The sequence below is a fragment of the Canis aureus genome, chromosome 27 (genome assembly GCF_053574225.1).
Source record: "Canis aureus isolate CA01 chromosome 27, VMU_Caureus_v.1.0, whole genome shotgun sequence".
NCBI lineage: Eukaryota > Metazoa > Chordata > Mammalia > Carnivora > Canidae > Canis > Canis aureus.
In genome coordinates, this window is record NC_135637.1 from 19,919,318 (window position 1) to 19,933,344 (window position 14,027).

Genomic DNA, 14,027 nt, shown 5'->3' on the forward strand with positions numbered 1-14,027 from the left:
GTTTGGTGAAATCTATTAACTTAATCAAGGACAACCACACATATCAATTACTAAACGTTTAAAATATATTTCTAAACAGAATGGGCCGACTCAGTCACAGTAACTGCTGATCTCCATAGTAGAGCAACCCACAAAGACACAGCACTGATTTTTTTTTCCCATAATCCAGGGTGAAAAATATACAACTTATTTCTGAACCAAAACCACAATTTCTGCAGTTTAAAACGCTTCACTGCCAATATGGCCCTGGTAGAAATTATGTATTTCCTTAAAAAAAAAATTAAAAAAATTTCCTAGGACACTAAATCATCAATCTGGAATGTAGATTCTGAGCACAAAGCAGCTCAGTTCACCTAAAAAATAAAGAAAAATTTCCCATCACCTGTCTCAGTAGGGCCTGAAAGGAGAGAAGTAGTGTGGGGAACCCCTGCTTTGGTATGGAGAGTCACGGCCCCTTGACCCAGACCGAGACCGTGAGTAGCCATAGCTGGTGCTTCTCTCTGGATAAACTCGGATGTAGGAAGTTTCACCCTGAAATTCAAGCAAAAAGAGTAAAGGAAAAAATAAGACCCAGAGAAATAAAGCGCACTAAAACTTAACACGACTGCCTAACAATAATAGTTAAGTACTGAGCACTCACTGTTTGGCATCATGTTCTCATTAAACCCTCATAATAATGCTATAAGGTAGGTATGCTTACCAGCTTATTTCAAGAATGAGGAAAACAATGCTCTTATCTCTTCCAGGGTGATACCAATAATAGCAACTTCACATGTATTAAATGCTCAAATACTAGCCATTACTGTTAACATATCTGAATTATTGCCACTGACCCCTGAAACTAAGAACTAACTAGAAAGGATCTCAGAGGTCATACACTGCAATCCCCTGCCACCGCATATGTGCATCTTTGGATGGCTACCTATGGAAAAAGCTAACCTGTATTCATCACCTCTCAGGTGTCAGGACCTGGGTTAGTTACTCAGTTATCTTAAGTTAGCTTCCCAGCAAGTCTTATGAGACAATGCTATTGTTCTTATTTTGCAAAAGGAGGAACCAGCATTCAGAGAATAGCTCAGCTAAGAAATTATTAAGTGGCACAGGAGTCATGTCCAGGCTGGCCTCTCTTCAGGCCCTTTGCCCTCAGCCAACACTCTCAGAGAATCTAAAGATATTAAAAGGAAAGAAGTCTGATGCAGAATTCCCTAGGTGAAGTCAGTTAATTGTATTTATCCTTACTGAGGCCCTACTTTGCAGTTTTACAGGACCCGATCCTGTTTTGTTTCTGCTCCAAATTCAGTCTGAGCAAAAGTACTGTTAAGCCATGCACTTTCCAAGCCATAAAATCGGGGAATTATATGAACCCTTAGAAAAGGAAATGGACCCCAGATGAATCTAGACCTCATGGTAAGTTAGGACGAGATAACCAGAAAAAAATAATGTCCAGTCGGTCTGCTGGCTAGTCTCGGTAACATGTGAATCAGACTGAAAGATCTAAAGCAGCAGCTGCCTTCTCCAAAGGAAAGACATCAAGAATTAAGTCCTGAGGATAAGGTGATTACAAGAAAATGCCAAAGTGACTAATGTTGCAAAGAGGATCCTGCATTACTCTGGGAAAGGAAGAATGAAGTGACCTCTTGGCCCAACAGCAGTATCTGGAAGAGCTGAGATGATGAGGTTGGGTTGAAGGGCTCAGACTAGATCCAGAGAAAGGACAACCATAATAATTAGGTTCACAGAGGTACATTGCAGATCAAGCCAGTTGTGAAAGGGATGGTATCACAGAATAGCTCACCACATTATGACAGACTGCACCAGTATTCTCTCTGGGTTAAAAATACTATAACTGCAGACTTCTCTGTTATGACCCTGCAGGGTTTAGGCATGATGAATTTCTTGGCTTTGTCCATTTAAGATAGATCTTTAATGGTACTGTGAGGTCATCAAATGGTAAACACATGGCCTATTACTACTTCTGCTAGGTCAGCTTCAGATGGAGTGGCCTAGGTGAAAGCTCAACAGAAGGTGGGAACCCACCTCATGAGAGCGGAATTTGGTGTCATCCAGTTTACGCAGGGCGTATTCCATGTCTTCTTTTCTGAGATACTCAACCATCCCCATTCCATCCTTCTGCACATCTGCATAACAGACGTCCCCAGCTTCTCGCATATGATCCTTCAGGTCCTGCCAGCTGCCTGATGGTGGAAGTCCTAGGCATAGACAACATAAGAGAAGAGGCCATATCCTTCAGCCATGTTAACTGACCTGTTAAGAACCAGCAATACCTAGGGTTCCTTTTCCATCACTACTTTCAGATTCTGAGGATCCACAAATCACAAATCATAAAGGGCATAAAACCAGACAAGAGTACTAAAGTATGTGTGGTAAACCATTATAAGACACTAGTCCTAGGCTAATCTTCCAGAGACCAAGTCCTTGCAACAGAGCAAAGAGTCCACTCCATTACAGGTGTAGCATTTGTGAGAATTCACAGCCTTTCTTTATCCTTCACATTTAATATCAAATTCCCAAGAACGTTTCATAATGTTTTCCATTATGAAATTTATCAGTACCAATTATCTCTTGCTTGACTAGGTTCTCAGAACATGGGAATTTTGAAACTATCCAATGAAGGAACCAAGGCATAGCTGAAGGTGACAACACAACAAAAATCTAGTTTGTTTTCCTGTAGGTGTGAATGACTGACAAACCAGACAAAGTACCTTTTAAAAGATCACCAACATTCTTCAATACAATGGGGGAAAAGGTAAGACTCAGACGCTACAACTAGTTGGGAATTATACAACCCTACCTGATGTCATGAAAGGGAAATGTGCTCCTGCTCTCAAAGGCTGTGTTTACCGCTCACAGCTCAGGACTGCAGCCATTTCCTAATAGTTTTCTAAGCAGGATTTCAGAGCAGCATGGAGAGAAAAAAAGATATGTATGACATCCTGAAGGAGGGAATAGAGTTCTGGGGTTAAAAAATTACAAAGGGACACAAGATAGGCAGATACTGAGAGGATCACTGTTAAGTACCAAGGGAATCTGCTGTAACTGTGTGACATTCCTATCTAAGAAAGTGCCAGGTTTCTCAATACATTTCAATCCATCATGGTCCTAAAATGCCCATGCAATGTGCAGAAGGCCCCAGGTCTTTACCATTGTATTAATCTTTTGAAAAGATGCATAAACCTGAGCTTGGCATTTCACTGCTTGTCAACATTAGACATTTCATTCTATATTCTGCAAAAGAAGCCCTAAAACTCCAAGTTGTTTTGTTTTCTTTTTTCTATAATTCCAAAGCCACTACCTAAATCTGACCATTTTCAGGATCCAATGCTTGGCAGTAAATCTGGTTCCTGGAATGTCTAGCAAGTCTGATACTGAGTATATTCCAAAAGGAAACATCTCTATAGAATTCTAGCTCACAGGGTTTTGCCACCATCTTCCCTCTCAACACTAGAAAACTCCTTCATAAGAAGCAAGTTTATGTTCTACCAAGGCTGCATGACTGATGCAATTTCATTTGCAAGATGCCTACCTCAGTGGCAACATAGCAGGACCACAGACTGTGCACAGGCTATTGAAAGGAAAGCCGCACATGTCCCATGTACTGAAGGGTAACAACTAAATTTCTTGGAGACCAGACTGTGTGCTGAGTATTTTACATGCATCAGCTCATTCAGTTTGAAAGGAACATACCTGAAACAAGAACTCGGAAATCAGATCTTCTTGTAGGAGGCCCATTCCTCCCACCGCGGGGCCACCCACCCCGACTGCCATAAGTCCTGGGGAACTCCACACGAAGTCGACACTGGCCATAATCATAACCATTCCTCCCATAAATTGCATCTTCAGCATCTCTGCAAAGAAAAGTTTGGAGTTAGTGCTGACTGACCAGTAAGAAGCCCTGAGTAACAAGTATAAAAGGGAAACCTGGAGTGAGAAAAACAAAATAGAATCTTGATGCACTACTGCTTTCGTGTGAAGACCTTTCATGATATTAGAATTAAGCTTTATAGCTATCACACACAAGGTTTTCTAGGTATGAAATGATTAATAAAGGTGTAAACAAATGACTTATAAGAGGACTAATTCAGGAAAAAAAATTGTTGACAGGTGATTGATTTCACCAGTATATTTCTTTAACCCTGTGAGCAGTTAATCAAAATGCTCACCACACATTCATCCTTTAATATTCTTTAGCAAAGCCTAGTACCATCAAGTCTGTAAAAGAAAATTCATTAAAAAAAAAAATCAGGCTCGAAATACACACTTTGTGTTTTGTGAGGAATATGGAACTCTCTCATGGGTACTTTTTCAGCATCATTTGGAAAACTAAGTTGTGAAGACCACTCTCTAGGTACAGTATTGTCGAAAGAGGTAAATAATTCGAGGAAGTTACTTTCAGTCTTCCCTAGGGCTCTAGGAGAACCAAGCTGATTGTCAGGTATTGGACTGGAGAAGGAATGGCCTCAGAGCTTGGATGGACAAGCAAAGCCAAAGATGTACTAATGAAAGCATCATTCAGTTGTCACAGGCACATAATTGCTTATCTGATTCTAGTCACAAAGTTAAAAGCAACGAGGACTACAACCAGTGCAATCCTGGCTATATTTATAATGAAGTGAAGGAGAGGCAGAACCACTAGGGTTGAAGAGCAGATTTTGAATACTGATTTACGAGTTCAAATCACTCTTCAGCTACTTACTAGTAGCTATCTTTGGGTAAATACATCAAGTTTTCACATCTCTTAAATGTAATATGCCTATCTCACAGGGTTATTTGTAAGGATTAAATAAGATACTATGTGTGCAGTGCTTTGCTAGAAATTTGGCATTTAGTGACATCAAAAGACAGCTTTTCTATTATGGAAGAGATGAAAATGTAGTGTATCATACAGTAAGTTTGTGTTTTAAAGGGCAGTACAGGGGGTTCAAATCCTACCTTGATCCCTCATAGCATTCTCTTTTAACAGCAACTCTAAATCCTCAGTTTCTTCATTTATAAAATGTGGCTAACACTACCTCTTTTATAGGTTGTTGAAAATGCTAGTGATACTTGACACAGTTCAAAAGCCACACTGAAACTGTTACAGAGGTGCAACCTTCTCCAGTTTAGGTGTGAAAATGCGTACTTCCGTTTCTGAGACAAATGACAAGACACTAAGAATGAGCTCTGTCAGAGTCCTCAAAGCCTCAGAGTGCTTCCTACCTCCCTGTCCTCAGATGCCCTCCTTGCCCCATACCAGCACACCAGGTAGGCAAGACACCCTATGGACAGTCCCTGTAGTGAAGCCTGCCGGTGCAGACTAGGTAAAGCATTCCCTGGGTCAACGCTGGAAAACAGAGTGGGCCCTCTATTTACTCCAAATGGAGTAACCTGTCCAATGAGGTGGCTTCTAAGAACGACCAACTGCAGTTTTTAAAGTTCCCAGGCCTTTTCTGGCCATCAGGCGGACAAAGTTTGCAAAATCACAAAGACCCCTTTGAGCCAGTTTAGGGATCGAGAAGCTTCCAAATGCTTGGGGCCCTAAGCATCTGGCGGTGCCTCCCTCATGAGAGGAGTGAAGTGAAACCAGAGATCCCCCTCAGACCATTTTAGAAACTTTTTCAAATCCCTGGTGCTTTCAGAAGGACGAGGCCGTAGCCCTGCGGGGTGCGGCGCGCGCGGATGGAGATCTGTTCCATCACAGAGACCCTTTACGACTTCCAAAGGCAACCACGTCCCCACAGTCTGTTACCCTCTAACGGCGAGTTCTGGCTGGGGGGAGGGGTGCGCAGGGAGAGCGACTGGCCACTTCTCCTCACGGAGTCCTATCCCAACTGGTTCCGGGCCCAAGGTTCCGAGGCCCCGGGGCGGCTTCCCCTGAAGGGTGCCTCTCCACTCTGAGAGAGAATGGTCATGTGTACCATCCCCTAGGCCGGTCTGGGCGGGCCTGGGCCCTCCAAACGCCCAGCTTTTGTGTTTTTAAGTACCCAAAAAAAAAAAAAAAAAAAAAAAAAAACCCTAGAGGAAGTGACGACGGAGCAAAGGACGGCCTGAGCCTGCGGTGAGGAGGCCTCATCCTCCACCCGGGGGCGCCTTGAGGGGTCTGCGCGGAGGGGGGAGGGGAGGCCTTCGAGGGGAGGGGGAGGAGGGAAGGCGGGGGCCTGGGGCCTCAGACCGCGGGCGGGCGGAGCGGGGCCTCACCGGGGGTCCTCGAAGCGCACGAAGGCGAAGGGCACGAGGCCGTGCCGGTTCTTGAGCTCGATCTCGCGGATGCGGCCGTACTTGTAGAACAGGTCTTCCAGGTCCTTCTCGCGCACGTCGGTCGGAAGGTTCCCCACGTAGATGCGCCCGTCTCCCTCGCCGCCGCGTTCGTCCGCCCAGCCCGACATCCGCACCGCCCGACGCCGCGGGCCCGCCGCAGCCCACGTCGCCGCCGCCGCCTCAGCCGGGGTCCCCCCGCAGCGTCCCCGCGGGCTCGGAGACGCTCAGCCGCACTGCATTGTGGGAACGGCGGAGCGGAAGCGAAGGGGTCGGTGGAAGCAAAAAAGGAATCGTCTTAAAGGGGACGCTGCTGCGATGACTGCGCGTGCGCGCAGGCTGGCGCCCCCTGTAGGTACTGGCGCGCCCCGGGGCAAAGAAAGGGAGAGCTTGGAGTCGGGCGTATTGGGCTTGATTCCTGGAATTCCCTGAAAGCAGTTCACTCGCCAGCTTCATGGTCTTGGGCAAGTGACTCAAGTTTCTTGGGCCTCAGTTTTCTGCTTCCGTAGCGCTGCCTACCTCACAGGCTTTTGTGAGCACTCTCTGAGGTGATGCGAGCTGCGGCGGAGAGGACCCCGCGCGGGCTGTCACTCTGCGTGCGGGGCGCCGGAGGGAGGGAGCCAGGCCCGGGCCGCAGGCTGACCCCGCTGCGGCCTGAAGGAGTCCCGGACGGTGGGCTGGGTGGGGCTGTCTCGGCCCTCAGACTCAGGTCAGTAGCCCTCTGGGCGACCCTGCCCCCATTTTACCGTTGCTCAGAACTGAGGGCCTGAGATGGACAAGAGCTGGGTGTGAGGGGCCTGAGATGGCCTCGGGGACTTGGGCTTGACATTCAGGGGACACTAAGAGGGAAAAAGAGTCTCAGTTATCTCAGCTGTCGCTACAGAGGGCCTCCCATTATTTGTGCTTTTAATCCTCACCAGAGATGGTGGGATTCCGGTATTACAGGTGAGAGAATATTGGTGTCTCCTGGTGGGGTCAGGATTGGGGCCCGAAGCCGCGCTCCCAGCCTGTGGGCCGAGCCTCTGAGGAGCGCTGGTAGACTCCCACCATGGCACTCTTTCACACTTACTTCCCATAGTTCAGGGGACGCCGCAAAAATAGAGGTCTAAAAAGAGCTTGCATATTGAAAATGAATCTTCTGTGGACTGATGCACGGCGGGTAAGCAAAGGAAAATAACACACTGGAATGTTAACTGTAGAATCTAGACGGTGCGTGCGTTCAGTGTGTTCAGTGTACCATTCTTTTTTTCTTTTTTTTTTTAAGATTTTATTTATTTATTCATGGGGGGTGGGGAGCAGAGACATAGGCAGAGGGAGAAGCAGGCTCCATGCAGGGAGACCGATGTGGGACTCCATCCCAGGATTCCAGGATCACACCCTGGGCTGAAGGCGGTGCTAAACCGCCGAGCCACTTGGGCTGCCCAGTGTACCATTCTTTCAACCTTTTTTATGTCTGAAAATTTATATAATGAATGTTAGGGCGCAGGTATGAAACTTGTTGAAAACAAACCCTAGGGCTGCCTGGTTGGCTCAGTCACTGTGACTCTTTATCTCCGGGTTCTGAGTTTGGGCTCCACGGTTGGTTGGTATAGTCATTACTAAAACAAATAAACTTTTTTTTTTTTTTTTTAAGATTTTAATTATTTGAGAGAGTGAGCGGGAGAGGAGAGAGCACAAGCCAGGGAAGAGGCAGAGAGAGAGGGAGGAGCAGACTTCCTACTGCACAGGGACTCACTCCAGGACTCCAGGATCATGACCTGAGCCAAGGGCAGATGCTTAACCCACTGAGTTACCCAGGCGCCCCACAAATAAACTTTATAAAAACTAAAAACTCCATTAATGTTATCAATAGCAAGCGAATAAAACCAAACATTTAGGGGCGCTTGGTGGCTCAGTGGTTAAACATCTGCCTTTGGTCCAGGTTGTGATCCCGGGGTCCTGGGATGGGGTCCTGCCTCTCACAGTGTCTCTCATTAATAACTAAATAAAATATTTTAAAATAAATAAAACCAAACATTTAATCTGAAGGTACAGTAGTTGATTTGTAGTTATACCCCCTCTGAGCCCTTTTTTATTACAGTAGACTCCAGCCCAGGGGGGAGCCCAAGGTGGGGCTTGCACTCAGGATCCTGAGATCAAGACCTGAGCTGAGACCAAAAGTCTCAGGCTCAACCCACTGAGCCACCCAAGCTTCCCCACCTCTGAGCCTTTTAAAATAAAAACAAACAAACAAAAAAATAAATAAAATAAAATAAAAACAAATACAAATTAGGCACCCACGTGTTAACTACTGAGTGTATAACCTTTTTGGAAGGTTAATTGATGGTATACATCAGGCCGTGATAATACACATATACCTCTTGGTCCAGTAATTTTACTTGGAGAATTTTATCATCAGGAAATAAATCCTTACAATAAATTATGTATGTTCATTGCATTCTGTTCAATTAAAAAAAATTGAACCCCTGATAATAATGGAGTGGTTCAACATAATAATGTTGAATGTTACACAATTTTTATTTATTTATTTTTTTAAAGATTTTATTTATTTCTTCATAGAGACAGAGAAAGAGAGAGAGAGAAGCAGAGACACAGGCAGAGGGAGAAGCAGGCTCCATGCAGGGAGCCCGACATGGGACTCAATCCTGGGTCTCAGGGATCACACCCTGGACTGAAGGCGGCACTAAACTGCTGAGCCACCCGGGCTGCCCTTGTTACACAATTTTTAAACAATATTTTGAAGGATATTAAGGTCTTGCTAATTTAGTTATAATTAAAATGAATTTAGAATGTTGTTTGAGGGGTACCTGGGTGGTTTCAGTTGGTTGAGTGGCCAAATCTTGATCTTGGCTCAGGTGTTGATCTCACAATTGTGAGTTCGAGTCTGGGTTGGGCTCCATGCTGGGTATGGAGTCTACTTAAAAAAAAAAAAAAGTGTTGTTTAATATATACATTAAACACATGTAATTATATATTCTCAAGGAATCTATTGAATTGGTTGACAGAGTTACCTGTAAAGAATACAGTTGTGGAAACTTTCACTTTAGGCTTCATACATTACTGTAAAGTTGAAAATAGTTATTGTAACTATGTTTCATTTTTATATTTTTTAAAAATTATTTATGTATTTATTCATGAGAGAGAGAGGCAGAGACATAGGCAGAGGGAGAAGCAGGCTCCATGCAGGGAGCTGAATGCAGGACTCAATTCCAGGACCCCAGGATCATGCCCTGAGCCAAAGGCAGACGCTCAACCACTGAGCCACCCAGACATCCCCATTTTTATATTCTGGAAAGAAAAAGGGAAATAAGCAAAAATTTAAGTAGTATTATCCAGTTCTATTCAAGGGAATACACATACATGCACACATACGTACATATTGGAGGTTCTTCAAAAATAATGTATATATGTACATATATTCATTGCTTGTAACAAAAAAAGCATAGAAAATAACTTTCCAAATGTTTGTAGAGATATCTCTTGTGGAAATGATTTCTATATTTTTATTTATGTTTTTCTGTATATATCAAATTGTCTGTAATTAGCATGTACTACTTTTATAATTGGAATAAAACACAATAAATTATTTCTAAAATAAAACAGAACCATCTGTTGTATTCTGAATTATGTAAAGCTTTTAGCTGTTCCTTGCTAGCCAGAAGTCAAGCAGGAAAGAGTCCTGGCCAAATATGATTTTGAGTCTTAAGTACAAAGCCTTATAGAAGCTTACATATCCCAAAGGCATTGAGAAGTCCAGATGCCTCTCCATTTTTGTGGTGTGTTTAAGTGTGTTAATACCACTATCTGACTCCTACCACTCCTACATGATTGTTGCTTGGAAAGATTGCCTCCCCCCCCAAAAAAATGCTAGTTGGACAATGCTAGAAAATTTCGTCTCTTAGGGAGAGAAGTGGAATCAGCTAAGTAGTCTACTAGGACTCTAGGTAGAAGATTGCTTATAAATAGTAATGATTCAGCTTATATTATGCAAAACCTCACAGCATGCAATCACCAGAGGGGTTCATGCCTAGCTTAGAAAATGTTGTGTCCTGATGTGGGGATAGGGCAAGTACAGCCTTCCAGAATTAAAAGGAACACAGCAAAATTGCCAGAAGGTATTCATGATCATCCATGAAACCCCAAATGTGTTTTGTTTTTTTTTCCTGTGAACTCAGGTACTAACCTTTGCAGGTTAGAACACAAACAAGGCCTGAATTATAGCTTAATGCTTTAGAGGCTCATGGGTTCCATTCTCTACTAAGGCCACAGAATCTAGACAGACATGCTTTTGGGTTTTTGCTTATCTAGTTATTCAGCATCATGAGCACAACACTATAATTTAGGCCCTGTAAGAAGCCATGTCATGCAGTAATGCAATTCTGTCCTCAAGGTGCTATTCAAACAGCCATTGAGAGCACAGCTATGGTTAAGGATAAACTGCTGCAAGATCACCTAACACAGTCTTTTTTTTTTTTTTTTTTTAACACCTAACACAGTCTTAAAGATTATAAGGAAGGCTTCCAGGAGATGTTTAGGTGGAGCCCTGGAAGACCAGTCAGAATTAATCATAGGGAAAAAGGGGAGCATGACAGACTGCCCACAAAGAAGAGACAGCAGAGCAGGGGTGATCCCCAATGCCCTGCAGTATGTCTGGGGCAGAAGGGGAAGGAGCTGGGGCCGGGGCTTGCAAAGCCTAGTAGAACATGTTAGGGAATGTGGACTCTACTGAGAGCAGTGAGTAGCCATGAAGGCTTTAAGGAGTTATGTTGGGATGAGATCTTCTCAGAAGGAAGTGGCAGCTGAAAGGATTAGAAATGTGGAGGAGGCAACCAAGAACTAATTTAACTAGAGGGCAGCTGCAGGATAGTAGGGAAAGGAAAGGGAGTGAGAGAGAGAGGTGTGGCAATACCTGCCATAATGAAATTGGAGTGGAGGTGAGCAGAATCTTGAAGAGAAGAGACAGGAACTATTGCTGTGTAATTGCAGTGTAAGCTCCCACTGGGACTTCATAGATTCCTTCATTTAAAATTTTTTAAAAATTTTATTTATTTATTCATGAGAGACAGAGATAGAGATAGAGGCAGAGGGAGAAGCAGGCTCCATGCAGGGACACTCGATCCCAGGACTCCAGGATCAGGCCCCTGGCTGAAGGTGGCGCTAAACAGCTGAGCCACCTGGGCTGCCTGATTCCTTCATTTAAAACTACATATTCCATTAGTGATTTTGTAGTTGGATTCTTACTCTTCTGGGAACTTATGACACTGTAGTCAGATTAGCCTAAAGGTGAGTATAGGTAAGAACAGGGATAGCCCCAAATGGCCCATGGACTAGCAGGTTACATGGGGAAGCAACATGGGAGCCAATGCAGGGAGACACCTACTGGGAGACCTCTGCAGTCCTTAAAGTAAGAAATGCTGCTGGCCTGATGTAAGAGGACAGAGATAGATACTAAGGAGGTGAGTTATCCCAAGGAGACGATATCATAGGACATGGTGATAGACTGGCTGTGGGGGCTGAGTGAGGAGGAGTCCAGGTTGATTTACAAGTTCTTGGCTTAGGGAACTGGTTATGCAGTCATAGCATTCTGAGATGGGGAGTAAAGCAGAGGGAAGTGATCTATAGGGGGTGGACAACAATGAGTTTAGATGCATGTGGGTAACACAGGAAGGATAAGAAACATGATGGTTCTAGGCTCTATGTGCCCTCTTCACTAAAAACAATTCAAGGATGGGACGCCTAGGTGACTCAGAGGTTGGGCGTCTGCTGTCAGCTCAGGGCATGATCCTGGAGTTCTAGGATCGAGTCCTGCATCGGGCTTCCTGTGTGGAGCCTCCTTCTCCCTCTGCCTGTGTCTCTGCCTCTCTGTGTGTCTCTCATGAATAAAAAATAAAATCTTTAAAAATAATAATAAAAGATAAAAATAAAAGCAATTCAAGGAGCATGACCAAATGATGGTGGATGAGGATCAGAGTTCTCTAATACAAGGGATAGAACTGCCCTTCCTACAGGGTTAAGTTTTCACCTAAAATACAGGGGAGCTGAATAACATCGATCACTTCTAATATGAAGATAAGAATGGCACTGTTGGACTTCTCTTCAGATTGAAAAGAAGTCTTTGACCTTGGCAGAGTGTTAAGAGTTAATGTATTTCCCACAGCAAGCCATTCACTCCCTGCTAGGGAGTAGGGCAGTGCCCAATAAAAAGTAATAATAAAACAATTATCAGTAGGGATAAAAGATTCTATGAACCAGACCATCTGGTTTTCTTCCTTTCCCTATGACATCAGTTCCCTCTAGCATCCCAGCAATATGTTTTCTTCTGGGTCAGGCTCAGTCATGAATTTCTCTCAGACTCTGGTCCTTGGGAGCAGTGGATAGAAGAGGAAGTGATGCGGGGAGTAAATCATTGGTGGGAAAATGAGTCACCTCAAAGAAACTGGTCCAGGCTGCCAGGGAGAGCTGTGGGTTGGGTCACCGGAATGTGTGCCTAGTCACATCACCCCGAGAGCTTTCTCTTTGTTATTCTTTGCCACTGTATTTGTGTGACAGAGTAAAATAAAACATATTCTGCAGAGCTACATAATAGAGAACTTTGCTGAGCAGGGGAGGAAAGGGAGAAGCAGCGGCAGACTAGGTTTGAGGGGGTTTGGATGGGAGTGCAGAGAGCTTTCAGGAAGCAAGTGCCATGTGTGGGAGGATGAGAAGAGGAAAAAGATAGGAAAGATAATTCAAGAAGATTTGCAGTGTGTTGTGAATATTATTCCCCTCTGGTGTCTCTTTAAGAGATTACAGAAAATCCTTAACATTGGTTTTCAGTTATTTTTGACTAATAAGCTGATGTTTCTTTGAATATGGCCAGATAGGTAGGATTCCTGGTTTTACATGAGGAGGTACAATTAAAGCAGTGAGCATACTGGATTTGTAGCAGCTTTATTGCTTTATTTTTGTCAGCTTGCTATATTCTGAGATGGAATTCTCCAAAAGCTTGTCATATCAGGGCTTCTGTTTCTTGGATTCTGGGGCTCAGGGACCAGTGAATGACTGACTGCCTCCGCACCCAACCCCTACTCCAACCCTGAAAAACTGTAAAACTTGTAAATTTGGATAAAAAGTATTGCAAATTGAACAGAGAAGTTGTAATTCCGGGGAGAATATCCATGCAGTGCTGTCCAATAGAACTTTGTATAATGATGGATATGTTCTATATCTGAGTTCTGTGGAGTAGCCATTAGAATCATGTGGTTATTGAGCTCTTGAAATAACTCAATGACTAGTGCAAGTGAGATACTGAACTTTTCATTGTATTTAATTGTAACTAGTTCTTATTATTTTATAAAGATTTATTTACCTTAGCAAGAGAGAGGGAGAGAGAGAGAACACACACACACACACACACACACATATACCCCTGAGGAGTTGGGGGAGGGGCAGAGGGAGATAGGGAGAGAGAATCTCAGACTCTGCTGAACACGGAGCCCCATGACAAGGGGCTCAGTCTCACAACCCGTGAGATCATGACATGAGCCAAAATCATGAAATCAAGAGTCAGATGGCTAGCTGACTGAGCCACCCAGGCACTCCAGTTAATAAATAGCCAAATGTGGCTAGTGGCTACCATAAAGATCTGTAAATCTGCATCCCCCCAGAAAAGGTTAAGAACCACTGCAACCAGTCAGCCATGCTATGCTGGCACATGGTAGGTGCTGTTAAATAACAATAATAAAAGATACCATGGAACACCTGGGTGGCTCAGCCGTTGAGTGTCTGCTTTTGGC

At 44.1% G+C, this 14,027-nt stretch overlaps 2 protein-coding genes across 2 annotated transcripts in view; one reads left to right on the forward strand and one right to left on the reverse strand.

Annotated features, from left to right (window-relative positions):
* Positions 1-43: 43 nt before the first annotated feature.
* On the reverse strand, positions 44-6,473 carry SRSF9 (serine and arginine rich splicing factor 9). Its single transcript, XM_077875917.1, has 4 exons — positions 6,196-6,473; positions 3,706-3,866; positions 2,038-2,210; positions 44-531 (listed from the first exon to the last, which is right to left on the reverse strand). Exons 1-4 carry the CDS (start codon positions 6,381-6,383, stop codon positions 388-390), a joined length of 666 nt encoding a protein of 221 aa, XP_077732043.1. The 5' UTR covers positions 6,384-6,473; the 3' UTR covers positions 44-387.
* Positions 6,474-6,807: 334 nt separating this feature from the next.
* The window catches only part of DYNLL1 (dynein light chain LC8-type 1), a 31,747-nt gene continuing 24,527 nt past the window's right edge, over positions 6,808-14,027 (forward strand). Inside the window, exon 1 of the mRNA XM_077875922.1 lies at positions 6,808-6,961. The gene's annotated coding sequence lies outside the window, so the exon portion shown is untranslated. The remainder of the gene's footprint in view (positions 6,962-14,027) is intronic.